Source organism: Notamacropus eugenii, chromosome 2 (genome assembly GCF_028372415.1).
Source record: "Notamacropus eugenii isolate mMacEug1 chromosome 2, mMacEug1.pri_v2, whole genome shotgun sequence".
NCBI lineage: Eukaryota > Metazoa > Chordata > Mammalia > Diprotodontia > Macropodidae > Notamacropus > Notamacropus eugenii.
Genome location: NC_092873.1, coordinates 312478317 through 312499585, shown reverse-complemented (window position 1 = coordinate 312499585; position 21269 = coordinate 312478317). Strand labels below are relative to the sequence as shown.

Sequence of the window (21269 nt, the reverse complement as noted above, 5' to 3'; positions counted from 1 at the left end):
TGAGACTGAGATTGCCATTAAAAATGCAAATTATCTCAGTCACATTTCTGTCCTTATAGAAGGCAGGTACTTGATAAAAGCAAAATATTTACATTTCAACAGTAATTCTGTTGTATTTGGTATTTCGTAATTTATTCATTTTTGTTAAGTAATAACTCAGTTTGGTACTATGTTTTTCTGATGTAACCAGCCTGTGAAGGAAGGTAGTATAAGCATTACTATGCCCATTTTACAAATGAAGGCATTAAGGCCCAGGGAGACAGACTCCCCTGGAGTCAGACTGCTGACTAGTTTCCTGACTCATTTCCAGCCTGCTGTCTATATCCTCTCATAATTCTTTACCCCATATTTTACTGAGTGCTTTTCTCACAACACTTCAGTCTGTGGGGTAGCTAAGACCAATAGAGAAGTTTGCCTTTTGAGTGCCATTCAATTCATTTCGGTCCCCTGAGCATTAGGAAGGTTTTGGTGCCCAGTCACAGACTAGGTGGGGGCATACAGCTGATCAGTGCAAGGGGCAGACTAACCCTAGCTATCAGTTCCCCTGTGGTAGGGCCTGAGTGCTTTCGGGGGCCAGTGGTTAGAAAATGAATGGCTGCTGTGCAGAGCAGGGTAGCTGGCTCTGACAGATGGAGTCATATCCCAAAGAAGAGGTCAAGGTGGAGAGAAACAATGCACTCCTGGAGTTTGTCCTGTATCATTAATGTAGATGAGCTTTGATGTGGCTGTATGTTATTAAGTATGAAATGTAGAGCTGGGGAGGACAAGCTGGTCAGAAAAGGGAACCTTGGACAGGGCCTTGGGGTGATGGGAGCATCTGCTCAGTGTATCTGAGGACCATGGCTGAGATTTAGGATCCTAAGATTTAGACCTAGAAAGATCCCTAGTGATTATCTAGACCTTCAAGAGAAGAACTAGGCCTTGGTCCCAGGCCTTGGAATTCCTGTCCACTCCACCAAGTCCAAGTCCAGGCCCAGCACTGCCACTTAGCCAATAGCTGGTTGATCATAGGTGAATCACTTCACCCACTTCCGGGGCTACATTTCTTGTAAATGTGCCCTCTACTACAAAATGGAGGTAATGCTATTTATACCATCAGCCATAGGCTCTGGGAATAGGAGTTCAGAAAATGAAACAATCCCTACCCACATTTACATTTCAGTGGGGGAGACTGTGTCTACACACAAGTCTATGTAGGATAAATTCCAAATAACTATAAGGTGCTTAGAGGAAGAAAGGCCAAGCAGGTGGGAGGGAAGGGGCTGCACTGAGGTAGAAAGTGGTGCCATGGGTTAAGACTGTCAGGATAACCTGAGACCCTGCATGTAAGCATGTGGCAACCCTTGAGCACTGGCTCAGCGTGTTAACATGCTGGTCATTATGCCCCAGCTGTGCGGATGAGCCTGGAGTTAGGGGGAGCCTGAGCTGGGGGACTCAGGAAGCGATCCAGGAATGAAGTTGTGAGTGTCTGGATGTGGGTAGCAGAATTGGAGAGGGTGAGGTTGAAATGTCAACCATGACAAAGGAAGATGTGGTTTGGTTTTGTGGTCGGTTTGGGGAACAGGAGAGTGTTGGTGTTAGCAAGGCTGCAGAGGACAGCCAGGCACCAGAGGCCTCTCCGATCTCTATCTGGATTGGCTCTTGTCCATGGGGGTGACCAGGGCAGGCTCTGTAGGCATGGCAGAGGGCTCTGTTAAACTGAGCATCCCTTGTATGTGATGGCACACCCCAGCAGGAGTCCCCTCTGCACCGAGCTCTTTTCTGGGTCGCTGTCGCCGTGCTGCAGCTGGACGAAGTGGACCTGTATTCAGCAGGCACCGCCCTCCTGGAGCAGAACCTGCACACCTTAGACAGTCTCCTGCACATCTTCAATGACCAGGTAAGTGTCCCTGGGATCACGTCTGGCCTTCTCAGCTCATGGAAAAGCCCGTGAAAAGTGGTGCCCTTGGGATAGGCATTGGGGCCAGGCTCCCGCCTTCCGTTGGGCAGCACTGCTTTGTGCTGGGATCAACACTAGCCTTTAAAAGCCTGGTTAATCCACAACAGAATAGAAAGACTGTAGCAGTACTAATGATTAAGGCAAAAACATGACCAATAAGAGCTAATTCATTATCTTGGATGATGTACTTTATGGAAGTCAATTAGGGGAGGATGGGAGAGAGCTGGTGAAGATTCTGCAAGCACCTTTGGGGTATTTTCAGTGTCTCTGGAGATTTAGGAAACTGACTGGTGACAGTTGGGTGGTACAGTGCACAGAGCACTGGACCTGGAGTCAGCAAGACTCAAGTTCAAGTCAAATCTCAGACACTCACTAGCTCTATGATCCAGGCCAGGCTATTTCCCCTCTGCCTACCTCAGTTTCTCCAACTGTAAAATGGAGACAATAATAGCACCTACCTCCCAGGGTTACTTTACCATCCCTAAAATGCTCGATGAATGCTGACTGTTATTCTGTCTCATTATTTTTTAAGACTGGGCAGGGGTGGGGAAGCTGTGGCCTCAAGGCCACATGTGGCCCTCTAGGTCCTCAAGTGCAGCTGTTTGACTAAATTCCAAACTCCGCAGAACAGATCTGCTTAATAAAAAGATTGTTCTGTAGAACTTGTGCTCAGTCAAAAGGTCGCACCCAAGGACCCAGAAGGCCACATGTGCTTTGATACAGGTGTCTCTGTAGTGTTATTCTTAAGATTATCACCTGTAGTTAAAGTTATTAGAACGAAGAAAAAGAAAGAGCAGATGGGGAAGACGTTTCCTGGAATAAGCGGGCCATGGTTGAAAGAGTAAAGAGATGTAATAATGATCTGACATGGCTCCTATAAATGCAAGAGAAGCTGCTTTCTTCCCATCCACCATCTCCTCTTTTCATTGCCAGAGCCCAGAGGAAGTGTTCATGGAGATCCGGCAGCCTCTGGAGTGGCACTGCAAGCAGATGGACCATTTTGTAGGACTCAACTTTAACTCCAGCTTTAATTTTGCCCTTGTTGGGCATCTTCTGAAGGGTGAGCCCGTTGCCTGAGTGTGGGCTTAGGAGAAACTTGGGCGGGAACTTTGACATCTGTCATATTTACATACACTGTCCTAGACAAGTGGTATTGAAGTCACAGTACATCAAGTTCTGTGGGGGAGCTCACCTGACTGGGCCCCTGCCCCTTCCCCCCAGCCCCTCTGCATGCCAGCCTTCTAGCAAGCAATGCAGCCCTGCTTTCGAGCAATAGCTACAAACTACGTTGGTCAACATTGTGCAGAGTGTTGGGTCATATAGTGGGGATAGCTTTGAACATGGTTTTAGTAGAAGGGAGTGTGCAGGGGACCAGCAGCCTTAAACTATGCCATGGCTGGTCGATCTGCCGACTGGGGAGAGCCAGGCTGCCTACACTGTTAACTTTCAATGGGACTCCTTAGTCCCAGGAAGTCAGAATAGGAGATTCTACTCTTCAGAGCCTAATATGCACCAGTGTGCATATTTTCCTACCTCATAAATAGAAATTTGGGTTTCTTTCCAAAAACAGTATAGAAGTTTTCCCTGTAAGATGAAACACATACACACCACACACACACACACACACACACACACACACACACACACACACACAAACACACAGAAACTCACGAAATATATTGGGATATTTAAATAATGAAGTGTTTGCTTCTTCCAAAGTTCTGAAAAATTTCTGGATGTCTTTTCTATTCATTGTCTTAAACATATGTAAGAAATTGATTAGCATTAATAATTTAAAAGCTTATAGGAAGTTATCCTCTTTTTCCCTGCTCTAAAGGGGAAATATATCACTTGGAGTATTTACCACTTGTTTTGTCACTTAGTTGTGTGTCACTCAGCATTATTGTGCAGGTGTGCGTATGTGTGTGTGTGTGTGTGTGTGTGTGTGTGAGAGAGAGAGAGAGAGAGAGATTTTAAACTTCTAGAGATTGTTTTATGCTCCTTTTGTATCACCCCCTCAGCACCAAGGTCAGTGTATAATTCTTTGCATCTTTGTTTGTCTAGGATTTCGGCACCCTTCACCTATCACTGTTGCAAGAACCGTGAGGATTTTACACACGCTGCTAGCACTGGTTAATAAACATAGGAACTGTGACAAGTTTGAGGTGAACACCCAGAGTGTGGCCTACTTAGCAGGTAAAACACTGATCTTTGCAAGTCAGTCCATAGTAAAGATCCCTAAGTCCTTAAGCTGAAACGAATGAGGGGGCTAGACCAGGTATATTGCCTTGGACGTTGATGTGCTGCTGCTGAAGGGAGAGCAGTCCCCCTTCCAAACAACTGTGAAAATTGAGACTGCTCCCCAAGTATGGCACCTAGAGCTGTCCTTCTGCTAACATGCCAGATCTAAAGCTGCTACAGGCACCATCTTAGTCTCCTTGTGCTCTCTCTGGAGCCCTCCTCTTATGCTTTCTAAGGGGAATTTTCATTAGTAAATAATATTCTTGCCATCCTTCACTAGCTAGGTAAATCCAATTCAACCAAAAGTTATTTAATGACTACCAAATGCAAAGCACTGAATATAAATAAATGATAAAGACCTGAGCCAGGGTACTGGCCAGACGGATGAAGAAGAGGGGATATTCCAGCTACATTCTTAAGAACTTAGGATAAACACAACATGGCAACTGAAGTGGTTGGGCTTGAAATTTGAGAGAGAGGGAGAAAACTGAGGCTAACTCTGAGATGGGACAACAGTAATACCCTCAACAGAGGAGATAGGCTGGCTTTGACTTTGGACACGTCACACTTGAAATAGTGATCAGGAGGCCAGATGAAGATGTCCACATGCAGAGAGACTAGAACTGCAGTGCAGCCTGTTGCAAGCCTTCTGGCTAGGAGGCCTCCTCCCTTGGACCCAGTCTTCCATGCTGTCCTCTCTGGCAGCCCTGCTCCCATCTGTTATTCCTCTATTCACCACCCTCAAAGGGTCAGTGCATTCAGTTTCTATGCTATTAATGGGATTATTCATGTTGTGTGCATTAAAAGCAGGAGAGAGCCCTAGACCTGAAATTCTGGACATCTGAGGTCCTGGCTCTGCTAGCTACTAAGCTGACCATTTTCTTTTTCTGAGCCTCACTTTTCCTCCTCTCACACATGGAAATGGTACTTGCCCTACTTACCTCACAGAGATGTTTTTAGGATCAAAGAAAGTAATGAATGGGAAGAAGAAAACACTTTAAAAATGGCAAAACCCTGCCTGGAGGTTAGGAGTGGGTGTGACTCATGGCTTTCATGTTCGTGTGCACTGTCTCCCCCCAGTAAAGGGCCGGCCCGCTGAAGATCAAGACTATCTTCTCAGTCCTCTATATACCCTGATGGCCTTTGCTTATGCACTATGGCCCCTCCTTAGCTTCCTCTTCCCTTGCCATTTGCCAGCCTTTACAATTGTCCTGTGACCTTGCTTCTAGCTTTGCTTACTGTGTCTGAGGAGGTTCGAAGTCGCTGCAGCTTAAAACATAGGAAGTCACTTCTGCTAACTGATATCACAATGGAAAACGTGCCTATGGATATATATCCCATCTATCACAGTGACCCCAGCCTTAGGTAAGTGAATAAACTTTACCAACGACAGCCACTGTTCTACTGGCCATGCTGATGCAGAGAGCCAATGAAATGGGCAGTCCAGACGGGGAAAAAAAGTGAATGATCTAAGAGAAATTTACATTTAGTTTTGGAAAGCACTTAATAGCACGAGGGTTCACACAGAAAATTTACTCCTTTGGTTTTGATTGGACCAATAAAGTCATTTAAACATTGAATAACTAAAATTGTTTTGCTCAGTTTGGGTACAAAAGCCGGGCAGTTGCCAGTCCCGCTGGTCCTGTAAGTGCTATGGAAGGTGTCCTGTGATATTGCCATGGACCACCCACAAGGCAGGCAATGGTCCTTGTACCATCCAGAAGCTGCCCAGAATTGATGGAGAGACCCTTGTGTTAAGGTGTATATCAGATCCATTCTTATCATACATAAAACGCTGCTGTCAGGCAGTTTTCTATACCAGAGGTCGAAAAATGTTGTGAGCCAAAGCCCATGCCCTTTCTGTGTGTTGGCAGGGGGTCCAGTTTCTTCCCCAAGGGTAGGTGTTATCCTCACCCTTCCATGCCTCTCTATCAGTTAAGGTTATTCTCTTGGCATGTTTTAAAAGCACTCTTAAATAATTGTAGAGTTCAGGGGATTGACTTTTCCCCTTTCAAATGCAAATATTCAAAAACTTTCCACTAACCTTGTGAAGACCTAGTTTGTTTTTCACTTAGAGGCACAGTTGCCTTTGATAATTGCTCTTTTTGTTCTGGGAGCACATCTGATGGACTCTCCGGCAAAGTCTTTCTCTCTCTCTGCCTCCTGCTTTTTAGGAATGAATAAGAAACAAGTATCCAGGCTTGAATCAGTAGTGGTTGTTGAACCCAGGACCACTTTCTCTTGGATTCCTTGTGTCTGAATGAAGCAGTTGGGAATTTAGGATTTTCCTAATGGAGTGTTAATTTAAATTCACTTTCAAGGAATGCCAAGAGTTCTGCCTATATATGTAATACTAGTAAATTGTGATTGAATTGGCAAGGCCAAGGTACAGGAACTGATCTTTTTAAACTAAATTGTCCATTTTAAACTAAAATGACAAAATGGCTTTTAATATATTACTCCTGTTGTTAGAAATATTGCAGTGAAAGAGATTTGGAGGATTTTACCCTTGTAGTTTATAATTTATAATTAATTGATAGCACTAACCAGTAACTTGAATTTGTTGGGGGAATGGTTGTTGTGTGAGACAAATTTATTAGTTTTGGGGTATTTATGTCTTTCAGGACACTAAAGGAAACGCAACCCTGGTCCTCTCCAAAGGGTTCTGAGAGACATCTTGCAGCCAGCTACCCACCTGTGGGCCAAACTAGCCCCCGAACCAGAAAATCCATGAGCCTGGATATGGGGCAGCCTTCACAGGCCAACACGAAGAAGCTGCTTGGTCAGTTTGTATGTTTAGTTGACCGTGTTATCAACTCTTATTGTAGAAATGTCTTTCCTTCTAGAATCAAATACTTTTTTTTTCTTACTGGGAAAAAGCATGGTAGAAAAAACACTGGACTTAGCCATCTGGGTTCAAGTTCTGTCTCTCCAACCAAAAGACCTTGAACAAATCCTTTAATTTCTCAGCCTCAGTTTCCTCATTAGCTTACCTTCCATTCAGGGCTGTTGTGGAGGAAATGGAGGTGGTAGGTAGTGCTCTGTAAACTGTGAAATGCTAGGCAGATGTATGGGATATTTTTTATAAGCATTCAGGATTGATGACTGATTCTTTTAGATTTTGCAAGAGAAAGTTGCTAGAGGTGCTAATTGCCTGGTTTCTGTTGTGATTTAAGAAAGTTGTTTGGTAGCTTGGTGTGGCACTCTCTATGAGGACTACTAGTGAAGCATAGCCATGAGCTGAGGGTCTTCAATCTGTCTTAGGTCTCTCCTTTTTGCCCTATTTTAAGGTCAGCTGCCTTAAGCTATGAATCTTCCAAGGGAGTTCCCTTCTGGGCTGAAGCAGAAGCTTCCAGAGCCCCAAGCCTATGTGTCCAGAATGTTCAGCCTAAGATCAGTCTTTCATTTTGATGCAAGTAACGAATAGTGCAAAAACTGAAAGTTCACTGTGACCTATTTTTTCCTTCTCCTCCTAAAGTCAGATATTTGAGAGTCTGAGCTTTGCAGCCTACATTTTAAAACTTAAATTTAAATTAATATGTCAATTAAAAGAGGAAGTGAGGTTAGAAACTATCCTTTTATTTTTCAGTAACAGGAGGTCTACCAATGAGAGCTCACCTACCATACAGACATTATCCTAAGTCATTGCAGAAAAAAAGCCCAGGGGTCCAGATGACTTTTTGAGTGAAGGATCTTGATGCTAACCAATACCTTTCATAGCTCAATAGGTCTTTGTAGTTCACTAATGATATAAACACATTGTCAAACCGATGTAGGCCATAATTAATAGAATAGATGGTCACAAAGAAATCTACAAGTAAAACAAACTGACAGGATCAGTGGAACCATTCCTATAAAATGTGAAAGAGACAGACCTGGAGTCACAATGGTGAGCCAAATGCCAGTGGCCTGTGGCCAGAATGTGCGTCATGATTCTGTTTGGTTACATTTGTTTCAGATGACTCAATCTCTTCCTATTTGTTGGATTAAGCTTTGGGGTTTCTGGTTACTCTGGTTTTATAACTGTTGAGGGCTTGTCAAGGAAGGTTAAATAAAAGCGTAGGAGAAAATTAGTGTCAGTCTGCATACAGAGTATGGTGCTTAAGCTTTGTCAAATACCTGGAAATAGTAGGTAAATAAATATCCCCTGATATGAACTGTGGCTTTTTATAGACAGGTTACATAAAAGACTTCTGGGTTTTAGGTTTCCTTTATTCCATACCCAGAAGTTACAGGTACCATCAGTAACACAATGACAGTGGCTTCCATTTCTGTTGTGTTGTGTGGTTACAGAGTGTTTATGTGCATTATTTCTTATGGTACTCACAACAGTCTGGTGGGGCAGATGGTTTAGTATTGTTATCCTCATCATACACAGGGAAATGAGAAACCAATGAAATCACCCACCCCCTGGCCACATAGGAATAAGCCAACCCAGGTCTAGTTCTGGTTGCCTGGCCCAGGCCCTTCCCAGTGTCCCACACTGTCTTCTGCAAAGAACCAGGATGGATCATGGAATTAATCAGTTACTTGAGGCCTCTTATTTTGATTCTGAGAGAATGGGCCTCAGTGAGGGAGTTCAAGGCTCTAAGTGATTCTTTGTTAATGCTTATATGAGACAGAGAGGAAGTGTCCATCCTTAAAAAAAAAATGACACTGTAATTTTCCTGTTAATGCCCTAAGTGTGAATCTCTACTCACGGGAGCACAGGGTGCATGAGCTAGTAGAAACTGTGGACATGATCCTGGCCAACCAGGAAACTGAGGCCTGGAGAGGTTAAGTGACTTGATGGCAGAACTTGTTAGTAGAAGGACTGAAGCAGACTTGAATCTGCCAAAACCCAGCCATCCCTCGTGATCTAAGTGATGTCAGAATCATGATTCCAGGTGTTTCCCTGTGATTCTAAGGCTTGTTTGACCAAGCCAAGCTTGGCTACTCAGTGAGGCATACTCCTTCCTCTCCCTCCTGGTGCCCTGGTGTTCCCTTGTTGGAACAAAAACAACTGTGGCCCCTGCCTGAGGGAGATATCTGATGATTTTAGCCTGGTCCAGTGTAGCCACATGCCCAGGAGTTCAGAATCCCAGGGGACATGGGCAAGCCACACTCACCCTATCTATGCTCGAGCAGAACAGGCAGCAGAGACTGCTGTAGGATCTGCTCTATTTCCTGGACTTTGTTTGGAGTTCTTGGTGCTGATGCCTTTGCCCTCTTTGTCTCTAACCCTTGCATGGTGTGTTGTGCTTTGTAGGGACGAGGAAAAGTTTTGATCATTTGATATCTGATGCCAAAGCTCCTAAAAGGCAAGAAATGGAGTCTGGAGTCACCACGCCCCCCAAAATGCGGAGGGTAGCAGAGAACGACTACGAGATGGGTGAGAAGCAGACAACCCTCGCCCAGCTTTGTTAGAAGCCCTCCCCTAAGGCAATCCCCCTTAAAATGGCCACATTGGGCAGTGAAGTCCTTGTGCCTCAGAGAGGCTTCACAGGGTTCACTCCTGTATTTGTTAAAATTACCTTTGGGGGGTGGTGATCCATAACTGGGATCACTGCAGCTGCTGTTGCAACAGCTGCCAAGCCCTGTTCTCTTACAGAAACCCAGAGGATCTCACCGCAGCCACATCCACCACTACGGAAAGTGTCTGTGTCCGAATCCAACGTTCTTCTGGATGAGGAGGTGCTCACAGATCCTAAAACCCAGGCTCTTCTTCTCACTGTTCTGGTAAGGACGCCCTGCCCTGCTCCCTCCAGCATACATCAGGGAACCTTGGCGTGGAGAGAGGTGGGGTTTAGTGCATGCACAAATGAAAGAGATCAATAAAAATTCTTTTTAAAAAGTAAGGGAAAGGGGTCTCCCGCTTCCCACCATACCGGACATGACAGTATTGCCTAGTTCCTGAGCTGACTTTAAGTGGCCCATCATGTGATATAAACTCTCATTAATGATGGTTTTGGAGGGGGATGTTTTTATGAGCTTAAGTTGACTAGGATGCATACTCCATTTATTAGGGGTGCTCTGCTTTTGAAGGAAGCAAAGGAGTATTAAATGTCATAGATACTAGATCTGGCCATTTCAGGCTGGCCTGTTCAGCAGTATAGAAATACCTGGGAACCACAGACCAAACGCGAAGGTGTAAATGTTGAATTCTTACAGGCCACTCTGGTTAAGTACACTGCAGATGAGTTTGACCAGCGCATTCTCTATGAGTATTTAGCAGAGGCCAGTGTTGTCTTCCCCAAGGTTTTTCCAGTTGTGTAAGTATGTGAATTTGCTTTTGACTTAACCGGTTCCATTTTCCTGAAGTTAAATGCTACATTAAGTTTTGAGGAAATTACTACTACTGCTGCTGCTACTACCACAACTGCTGCTACTGCCACCATCACTTCATTACTACCCTCCCCTGCTACTAGCACTATCATCACCACCCCTAGTACTACTACTACTACTGCTACCCCCACTGCCACCACCACCACAACTACTACCTTCACTGTTATTCTGCCACCACCACCCCTACTACTAATACCTTTTAGTATTACTACCACTGTTACTATGTCTGCAACTACTACTACTACTATTTCTGCTACCACCACCAATACTGTCACTATTATTACTACCACCATAACCACCACCACTCTTACTTGTGTAGTCTTATTAGGAAAGAAGTTAACTGAGGGAATGTGGAGATGACATTAAATTTGTACAGAGCCTTCGTTCCCAGCTCCACAGAGAAGTATGACTCAGCATCACCCAAAACCATTTACCTTTCGTTTCCATACCTTCTCTTGCTTTCCTTTCATCACGAGAGGGGCCTTGCCTGTCAGACATTCACAGACTAGCATGTCACCACATTGGTTTCCCAATTCTCTGCTTAGAAGGAGCCCCCCTTTTGTTCCCCCCAGATGTTTCTTGTGAATTTCAGGTGTTCCTGGGATAGTCTCAGAAGGTATTATTTAAATGAAGAAATTCAAGGGAAATAATTCACAGTTCTGAGTGCTCTCCTTAGTGCCAGTTAGTTCCTTCTACAAGGTTAATTTCTTTTTAAAAATATTGTCTGTTTATATAGCCATTTCTTACATACTAATTAAGGGGAGCAACAGGTAGGTAACCCAGTGATTTATATTTTATGAGTTTCTTTATCTTTTGCCAGTAGGTTTCCTTTTTCCTTATTGTGTTTACTTGGATTAGTATTAAGCATTGTTAGTTTTTTATTTCTGTTTTTTGGTCATAAATCAGCTAAGAATAGAAGGAGAGAGCTCAAAGACAAGCTTAAGTGACAGCTCTGCTAAGATTTAAAACTAGGTGCAATTGAATGAATAGAAGTGATTTATTCAGTATTTACTATGTGCCAAGCACTGTACAGATACTCAGGATACAGACAGTGAAAGCTTGACAGTCTCTGTTCTCCAGGAAAGGCCTGGAAGTTCTGAGCATGCACTACTCAGGCATGAGCTCATCGGGGATGAGTGCCCAGGCCAGGAAACCTTAGCTTTCCTCAAATGGTAGTGGCTGATGGCTGGGGGGGGGGCAGAGAGGCAGGGAATGTGGGGAGACCTGGTGGAAGCAGTAGATTGGGGGATTTCCGTCTCACCCAGGATAGGTGAGCAGTCAGGTGGTCCCAACAGGAGAGGGGAAAGCTGAGGAGGGGGGGAGGCTAAGCATACAATGTGGCAGATTTGATGATAAGAAGTTTTCATTTATTTCCCCATTTTTCTTTTAAAGACAAAACAGATGGGGATGGTCTCTATGTTATTTTTCTAGCATTTTGTTGTTGTTTGTTTTTTGTTTAATATTCTTTCTAAGTAGCCTCTTGACTCTGTTTTTAGACATAATCTGTTGGACTCAAAGATAAACACCCTGCTGTCGTTATGCCAAGACCCAAATTTATTAAATCCAGTCCATGGAATTGTGCAGAGCGTGGTCTATCATGAAGAGGCCCCACCACAGTACCAGACAGCTTACCTACAAAGTGAGTCTGCCCGGGCAGGTGGGGTTGGGGGTACAGAAGGGGAAGCACTCAGAAGCTGGTGCCCCCCTTGGCTGGCCAATTAAGCTTCACTGCTTTTGTCATGGGTTCCTGAGTTTTTTAAAACATGGCCCCGAAGTCAAGTAATAACTTTCATTATTTCAAATACAAGTCTGGTTTTATGTTGGCAGTACATTTCAGAAAGTTTCATTGTTTCAGTTGAAGAAATGTTTTTAAATATGTAGCTAAGACATATACCACCTACCTCTCATCTTGTTTGATTTTTCTAAGACAGAAAAGAAATGCTTGCTATGAGTTAATAACCTTTGTTCTGTTGTAGGTTTTGGTTTTAATGGTCTGTGGAGGTTTGCAGGACCATTTTCAAAGGTAAGAATCCTATGTTTTGTGATTAATGCCAACTCAAAATGTTTTGCAAATTAGAGATGTGCCCTGATTTCAGGAAATTCACTATTAGGCAAACATGGTTCTGAAAGGGTAGGCCCCTTCTTAATATTCAAGAGAGACTTGAGAAAGTCATCACTGCTAGGTTCCTTCAAATAGTGTGTTCCTCCTAAGATGCCATCTAGTCTACATCTTTTGTGAAGAGGTCTGTGGTACAAAACAAGGGAAGCCTGCAGAAACACTTCTATGTGGGACCATTTCAGGCTTCTCTTATCTCTTCAATAATTGAGTTTGCCTGCCTTGAGTATTTTTAGAGTCAGAAAAAAGCAGACTAAGTTGCATGCTTATCTCATTATTTTTTAAATCCTTTTTTAGACCCCTCCTGGGGATCCTATCAGTACAAATATACTTAGTTTATATATTAGTTTCCACTTGATGCATTGCATTGAAATTTTTCATGTATTAAAAATACATTTATGTATTAAAAACTATTCTTCGATGGCTATCTGTTCTAGTACTCAATCAGCTAGACTATAAATGATAATTGAAGGCAGAACTTTTTCTTTCATCTTTGTCAAAAAATTCTCTGTCCCAGCCTAGCCCGATGTAGCCCATGAGCCCCCCAAATGATCCCTCAAAACAGGGCATTAGTAGGGGCTTCGACTCTGGGCCCAGTGATGACCATGCACTAGTGCTCTGTGCCAAATTTGGAGGCTTGGTGCCAGGTTGGTTGAAGGGTGGTCAAGTTGTGCAGCTCTAGTACCTCTTGAAGATCTTCTGCAGACTTCTGATAGTCAGCTTTGGGGGAGGCAACATACATTGAAGGAGATTATACATTGTCGAAAGTATTAAAGAAGTTAGCCCCTTACCTCACAACATGGCTGCTGTACTCATGATATGGTTGGTGGTAACTAAATAAGTGTTAATTGACTGAGTGAGTTCTTCCTCGATTGTAAAGAGTTAGGTTTTTAACTTGTGGATTTAAAAAAAATCCTGACCTTAGTCAATTGGTGTGGGGAACTGCCAGTGTAGAAATATTTTCCTTCCGTAGCTTCCTAGCTTTTATCTCTGAGAGTCATGGTAGCCAGGCCCTGAGAGGTCAGTCCCACAGCTGGTGTAAGTCAGGGGCAGGGCTTAAAGCCACCACATCTTCCCAGCCCTGACCCCAGCTCTTCCATTGTGACCGATTCCTTCCTAGGAGTCTTGTTTAGTGGTATTTGCTGGAGATCCGTGGTATAGGAACACTGCCCTAGAAGCACTGTCATAGATGTGTAGCTTTGAGAAGACCATGCAGGTTTGTAGTCATATGTTCTCATCAAATATGTAGTATTCATTTGGATCCATGAAATGACTGCAGAAGTGAAGGCAGCAGGTTGGTTATCTCTCATTGACTCTGATCTGTTGAGTGAGGGAGGAATTGCCCTTCCTGCTTGTAACAGCCAAGAAACCAGAGGCAGGTTTTGTCTGCTCGTTTGTTCAGAAGGAAGCATAATGGAGAACAGGCAACCCCTGACTCATCAAAAATTCATCTAGTAGCTCTAAAGGCCCTTCAGACTACTAGGTGTGTTTTAAGCTTTCTTAGGGAGAAGAGGAAGAGGACCACTGCTCAGGGTGGATGGGGCACTGATGGTGAAGGCTGCTGACCTGCCAACTCTTCTGCTTTTGTTTTCCATGCCAAAAATATGAAAAAATGGAACAAAAATGGCTGAGGGCGATGTGCTGTGTCTGCTGGGCAGGGTTCTAATGAAGAGAACACACACGCCAGCCCTTGTAGTGACCTGGAGTGGGGCTCCTTGACCTGTTTTGTGTCTCTGCAAATCTTCTCAGTGGACCCCTTTTCAGAACGGTGTTGTTGCATGCAAATCAAATAACATAGAATTACTATGGAAATCAATTAGGGTGAAATACAGTTATGAGAGTACTAAAAAAAAACAGAACAAATTCACACCCCTCAGATGCATTAGATTCTAGGGTCTAATTAGATAGTCTGCATTAGCCGGTGTGATTGCTGAGCCTCTGACAGTATCTGGGACAGCTCCCAGAGAATAGTAGAGGTGCCCCAGGACTAAAGATGGGCTTGGAAGGGTTCCTGTTCTCAAAGAGGGAGAGGAGTGGGTCAAGTGCTAGACTTGGAGTCAGCAAGGCTTGAGTTTAAATCCTACCTCCCTGGGCTAATCAGCCCAAGAGTCTTCATGAGGATGCTACAGTCTTCACCCTCATGTCTCTGGCTTGTGGTGAGGCCTCAATGAGGGGTGATCTCTAAAGAACTTTGAAACCTACAGCCCCTTTCATGCAGGTCTCTTCTCCTTGTTTGTGTTCTGGAGTCTGGGATCCAGACTCCCATAATTCTCAGAATTATATACACAGAATAACTATTTAGATTGAAACACAGGTATCAAAATAATTTTTTAAAATAAGGTTTACCGCCTGGGTTCAGGGCTCTTGCCTCAGTGGGTTTGCCCAGGCACTGTGCTGGTTCACATGTTTGTCAGTGATCTGCAGATGGCATATTTATCCACTGACATCCCAGCTGATAGAGTTTAAGAAGGTCTTGGCAGCCAGATCATTGGGCTGGAGAGATAAATATGAACAGACTTAGGCTTGGCTTTCAAGGAATCACCTTCCCAAACACAAGCTGGGGGAGGGAAGGGATGGCCCAATGGCTTGTCACATAGATGTGAGGGGCCTTGCTGGACCCTGTGCTGCCTGAAGCGAGCTTCAGAAAGCTTGGGTCGCTCAACAAAGGAGGACAACAGGGCCCACTGGATTGTCATTATCTGGCCCCAGCTGGAAACTCTTGTTTGGTCAGTGTGCAGCTGCCACTTCCATTTTAGGACAGTCTCTAAAGACGGTGGAGGACCAGAGCTTTTGCCGGAAGGACCTAAAGCAGAGGAGATTTGGAGGAGGGGTATACAGAGGCCACTGACCTCAGAGCATCCCTCACATATGTGTTTGGAGAGCTGTCCTGGGAATGAATACTTTGACATGTTCTACTATATGCAGAACTGGATGTTCATGGCAGGAAATTTTAGATCTTATTTAAGGAAAGGCTTCCAACATTCTTCATAAATGTGCTGGGCAACCTTGGGAGAATTGGAGAGTCCCCCTCCCTGGAAGGGGCCGGGACTGAGTGGCCCCTTGTAGGGGACATAGAGAGGAAGTTCTGATCAGGTCTCAGAGCTTCTGCCCTCCTGGGAAATGGAGGTGGATATGTAATTGGCTCCCAAGCTAGGCTCAATCCCACAGCAGTCTGTAAATGACAGTTGAGTTAGGCTTTATGGAACAAACAAGAATAATGGATCTGGAGACTTCCTCTTTTCCTTTGCAGCAGACACAGATCCCAGACTATGCCGAGCTTATCGTCAAGTTTCTGGATGCCTTGATTGACACGTATCTGCCTGGAATCGATGAAGAAGCCAGTGAGGAGTCTCTCCTGACCCCCACCTCTCCCTACCCTCCTGCAGTGCAGAGCCAACTTAGTATTACTGCTAATCTCAACCTTTCTAATTCCATGACCTCACTGGCAACTTCCCAGCATTCCCCGGGTAAGTAAAGCATTATTTAAGTAAATTTGAATAATACTGTTCAGATACAATAACATTTTAGGTCCTCCTTTGATTTCAGTTTGTGGCAGACTTAAATAAACATTATAGGTCATTTAAACCATCGTTTGCTACTTGCAAATGGAGCCTTTACCACTAAGATAATGTGAAGATGGATATTGGCATGTTCTCAGGATGCTAGTGGGCTTGTCTGATCACAAGCTATAAAAGAGCTGCTGCTGTCCTTAGGACCCTCATGATGCAGGCAAGCAGTTTTTCCAAAGAAGAGACTCAGTTCAACAAACATTTATGAATTAGACCCCTACTATGTGCAGAGTGTTCCTGAGAATTACATAGTTTGAATAAGATCTTACCGTCCATAGTAAGAGGGGATGGCACCCAGATTATTGTAAGCCAAAAGAGCATTAAAATTTGGAAAATAAAGTGTTTTGGGGGCCTGAAAGGTAAGACGTCATTATCAGTCTGGTGATAGACCAATAAGGGAAAGATCCTGGGGTAGAGAGCACAGGATGTGTTTGAGAACATGGCAGTGGTCTGGTTTGGCAGGAGCCCAGAGTATACTGGGGTCCAGGCAGGTCTAAGGATTCAGTGAGGCTGAACAGGAAAGCTAAAGCAGACTGGGGAGGGCCTCAAAGGCCTGGTGGAGGGGCTTACATTGTTCGATATTGTATAAAAAGTCGCTGTAGGATCCTTAACTGAAGGTGACATGACCAGCTTAGGGCTTCAAGAACAAAGTAAAGGACATGACTCCATATCATCAGGTCACTTAGGACCAAGAAGACTACTGAAGAAAGTAGTGTTTAACATCTCTGATTGATTCTACACCTCAGGCCTCTCAGCACAGGAAGCCTCTTGCTCTGTAAAAAAAAAAAAAAATGCAAACAGGATGCACTTTGAGGTTTCAGCTGCATTATTCACATTGTCTCCACCACTTTCTTAGGTCCAGACAGTCAACAGAACAAGAAAGCAAACCCTGGTTTATTTCCTTCGTCACCGTCTGATGCTCACACTGAACATTTCACAGTTGACTCTTAGCAAGCCCGCTCAAGCTGCTTCCATCACACCCCTGCTCATAGGTAGCCTTGAGGTCAGGTTTTCATTGCATTAAGATTTCTAAGTATATTCACAGGTAGTTAGTGGCAGAATCAGGGCCTCAGACCAGGTTTCTGGACTTCTTTGTAAAACTTCCTATTTCTTGCTTTCAGTAGCGTATGTTAAAAAGCCAGGAGTTTACCAACAATTAGAAAATCAATACAGTATGTCTGTTTGGTGACTCCTACTCATAATCCATTGGCGGTTTATTTTTACCAGCTCTTCTCTTCTGTGAGGCTTTTTGAATGACAAAATAGCATTGATACTGGCAAATCGACAAATTATACCTTTGTTAAATCTTTTTGGTTCTCAAGGCTAACTGAGAGGCTTTAAAATCTTTTTGATATGCCATGAACCCTAATGACAGTTAAAGAGTCTCAGTGGAAGTGTACACATAATATACTATTTTGATTATTGATGCTCAGTTGCTTTTTGGACATCAGCCATGGCACTGGCTTTGGGAAATTAATCTTACTCATTCTCCAGCCTTCATTTTAAAAACCAGTTATAAAATTTTTGAGACAATAAAAGAAAAAAAGGTATAGTTTCATTTGAAAGAACTACAAAAAAGCATAAAATATCCAGAAGTCACAACTTAACTAGGTATAATGATATTCAGTGCTCATGGCTGGGCTGTGCCAATATAATCAAAATGACAGTACTGCCAGAATTAATATACAGATCTAATTGGTTGTTGTTCTTTGTTCTTGAAAATGACATCACTAGCACTGTGCTAGAATTAAATTTCAGTGTGTCCAACTGTGACTGATCACACTAATAAGAGCTTGGAACGCTCTACCACAGGTTAGCCACAAATAGTCCATGTGAATATTTGGGGTCAGTTCTCTAAATTTGCACATCTTGCATTTCCTTTGAGTTGTCTCAGCTCTGCTTTGCTCGTAGAGCACAGCATCTTCTCTGATGAGGACGTGCTGTACTGGGTCGTCCTGTGCCAGCGTCTCCCATGTCACACAATCAATTCAGAAGTTCTTAAGAGAGACACGGAATCAGAAGACATCACCCATACCATTTTACAGATCTAGTACTGTAACAATCAGGCTACAAAAGGGACACTTTACAGAGCTAAACAAAATTGCAAGTGCCTTTGGGAGAACAAAAGATTGAGAATAATACCAGGGGAAGTAGTGGAGAAAAGGTAGAAAAGAAACAGACATCACTTAGTGATAGAAGAGTAAGCATCAGAATCATTTGTTGCTGGTTACCAAAAAATAGAGCAGCCAATCAGAATACACTAGACAAAGAGGAGTCAAAAATAAAGGCATTAACTAAGCTGGTGTTCAGTAAGCCTGCAATATAAACTTACCCTAGGAAAGAATGTCCTGGGTGACAAGACATGCTGGGAAAACTGAAGAGAGGAGTCTAGCAGAAGGTAGGTTCTAGGCACCATCTTACACCACATTCCACCGAGAATTCACCAGGGTTTTGTGTCCTGAATATTAAAGATCGTATAAAAAATAGAAGAGAAACCAATTGTGTACGTAGCCAATTCTTAACCAAATAAGGAGTTTTGCAAAAGACAAAATAAATTGTTTTGATTACATAAAACTGAAAAGCATTTACGTGAACAAAATTTATGCAACTAGAAAAGAAGTAGTAAGCTGGGGAAAACCCTTGTTTCACATATCTCTGATAAGTTCTAAAGACAGTTCACATAAATCATGGCCACAGGTCATTCCTTAGTAGGTGAGTGGTCAAAGGATGAAAAGGTGACATGCTGCTAACACCCACGTGAAAGAGTTCCCAAGTCACTAATAAAAAAGAAATGAAATTCAGAACAGCCTTCATGTTTCATCTCACACCAGACAATGAGCAGGAATAACAAACAGAGAATGATCTGTGCTAGAGGGCCTAGGATTTGGTCCAGCCATTCTGGAGAACAAGCTGGAATCAGGTCCACCAGTGACTCCGATGGCCCACCCAGAGATTCCACTGCCAGGGAAAAGCCCAAGGAGGTCAGTGACAAAAAGATAAGCCAGAGAATTCAAGGCAGACTGGAGACTCATTCATTGGGAAATGGCTCAGCATACTGAATTTCATGGAATTTGCTACAACAATGAAAATGTTAAATATAGAGAAGCAAGGAAAGATTTACATGAATTGATGAAAAGCGAAGTAAGCAGAGCCTGGGAAACGATGTACACAATCATTCAACAAACATTTATTAAACATCTACTGTATACCAGGAAATGGGATAATATTTGTAAAGTGCTTAGCACAGGGCTTGGCATGTAGTAGATCAGTGTCAGCTGCTGCTGCCGTTACCACCACCACCACCTTAGTGAGCTTACAGTGTGATAGGGGAACAAAGCAAGTAAATATAGAAATATGTACAACATGAATATTTACAACATAAATAGGAATATGTAAAAATCACTAACTATAGTGTAATTGGGGAGGACTTATTAAGACTTACTTGTTTTATTAAGGATTTGTTCTGTGAACTTTGAATTCAATTAAAGGATGGCACTTGAGGACCTAGAGGCATGCATGTGACCTCAAGACCACAGGTTCCCTACCTCTGATATAGAGGATGTTGCTTGAGCTGCATCTTAAAGAAAGAGACCCTGAAAGAAGTTAAAGTGACTGTGCATTCCAGGCACAGGGCACAGCTAGTGCAAAGGCATGGAGGTGGGAGACAGTGTTATGTGTACGGAACAGAAAAGAGGCCACTTTGGCTGGATCAAGTGAGGGTGGAAGGTAAAGCAATGTCTATGGAGACTGGGATGGTTGGTCAGGGCCAGGTTTGGTGGAGTTCTAAAGGCTGAGCAGAGGAGTTCACGTTTGATTCTCAAGGCAATAAGGGAAGCTGCTGGTTGAGCTCGGGAGTCTAATCACATTTTGGTGTCCATTCCATTTATATTTGTTTTAGCCACTGGTTCAGATCTGTCAGAATCTTGGTCACAGTTTGTGTAAGGGCAGTATCCCCGATTTTCACAGTACCTGGCAGTCTCCAAGGCAGCTTTTCAGCAGGAGCCCCCGTATAAATGATATGAACCCCAATTTCTGAGGGCAAAGCTGGGGCTCCTCAGTGACCTGCCCAGGGTGTCCTGACTGGCATCTGCCTGATGGTGCCAGCCAGGAGTGTTTTCTGACTTCGGCTCCCCACTCCCAGATTCTCTCTCATTTCTCTGTGTCCTTCTGTTGTCTGATGAGCACACAAGGGTTGGAAATGCTGTCAAGGTGCCTGTGAGTCCCCACCCAGGACCAAATTTAGAACCATGTTAGAGAAGGAGCTTTGGACAGATGAGGAGGAGGCCAGGGGGGCTAAGTGGCAGGGCCAGTGTTGTTCCTGCTCTGCTTTCTCCTCTTGAACGTGTCCCTGCCTTCCACCAACACCTGCCCTTCTCCCCCAGCTGTCTCCTTGCCCTGACTGATGTGGGCCCCTTTCTCCAGCAGGCTTCAAGCCCCAGGCTTGAAATCAAAGCTCTCTTGGCTGTGCTGAAGAGGCAGATGCTGACTTATCACAATTGGTGCCAGCTTCTCCTCTGTCCTGGGTTGTGGCCACTTTCCAAAACTTGAGTGCTGAGACTGCAGAATCAGCTCCTGACCTGGCCTTTCTGGAGGCCCTTGCTCAATTCTGTGGGAACTGGAGGAGAGCTCCTGCCCCCTCCCTCGTGCTGTGCATCATCCAAAGCAGGCTTTGCAGGTGGTGCTCCCTCCCTTTCTTCTTGCATCCTCGCAGCAGCAGCAGGAGCAGGAGGGTCTTTGCAAGTGCAGTCAGCAAAGAAAATCTCATATTTCATTTGTGATTCATGAGCTTATTGGACATGGGGGAGTGGACAGTAGAGACTAGTGCACATTTATTCAATCCACCCTTTTGGGACTGAATCTGCAGTGAATTTGATGGAAGAAGCTCTTCAGGAGGATACTACCTGTGCCAATGCACGCTGGCATTTATGCACACTGGCATCATTGCCTTTGTAGCCTTTGAGAGTTTACCTGGGGCACTGAGAGTGTTGGTTATTTATCCAAGGTGGAGTAGTCAGAAATCATTTTAAGTGTAGTCAGAGGCAGAATTTGAATCCAGATCACCCTGCCTCCAAGGCCAGCT

General features: G+C 44.0%; 1 protein-coding gene across 18 annotated transcripts in view; it reads left to right on the top strand.

Moving 5' to 3' along the window:
- NF1 (neurofibromin 1) overlaps positions 1–21269 on the top strand; it is a 241518-nt gene that overhangs the window by 208275 nt on the left and 11974 nt on the right. For 14 of the 18 annotated variants that reach the window (XM_072645004.1, XM_072645003.1, XM_072644999.1 and 11 more), the window contains 11 exons: positions 1733–1879; positions 2873–2999; positions 4004–4135; positions 5410–5545; positions 6805–6962; positions 9429–9551; positions 9771–9898; positions 10331–10431; positions 12001–12143; positions 12481–12527; positions 15871–16087. In XM_072645004.1, the coding sequence (XP_072501105.1) occupies positions 1733–1879; positions 2873–2999; positions 4004–4135; positions 5410–5545; positions 6805–6962; positions 9429–9551; positions 9771–9898; positions 10331–10431; positions 12001–12143; positions 12481–12527; positions 15871–16087 (1459 nt within the window). The remainder of the gene's footprint in view (positions 1–1732; positions 1880–2872; positions 3000–4003; positions 4136–5409; positions 5546–6804; positions 6963–9428; positions 9552–9770; positions 9899–10330; positions 10432–12000; positions 12144–12480; positions 12528–15870; positions 16088–21269) is intronic. The other 4 variants (XM_072645000.1, XM_072645010.1, XM_072645008.1 and 1 more) reach the window with 2 other exon arrangements.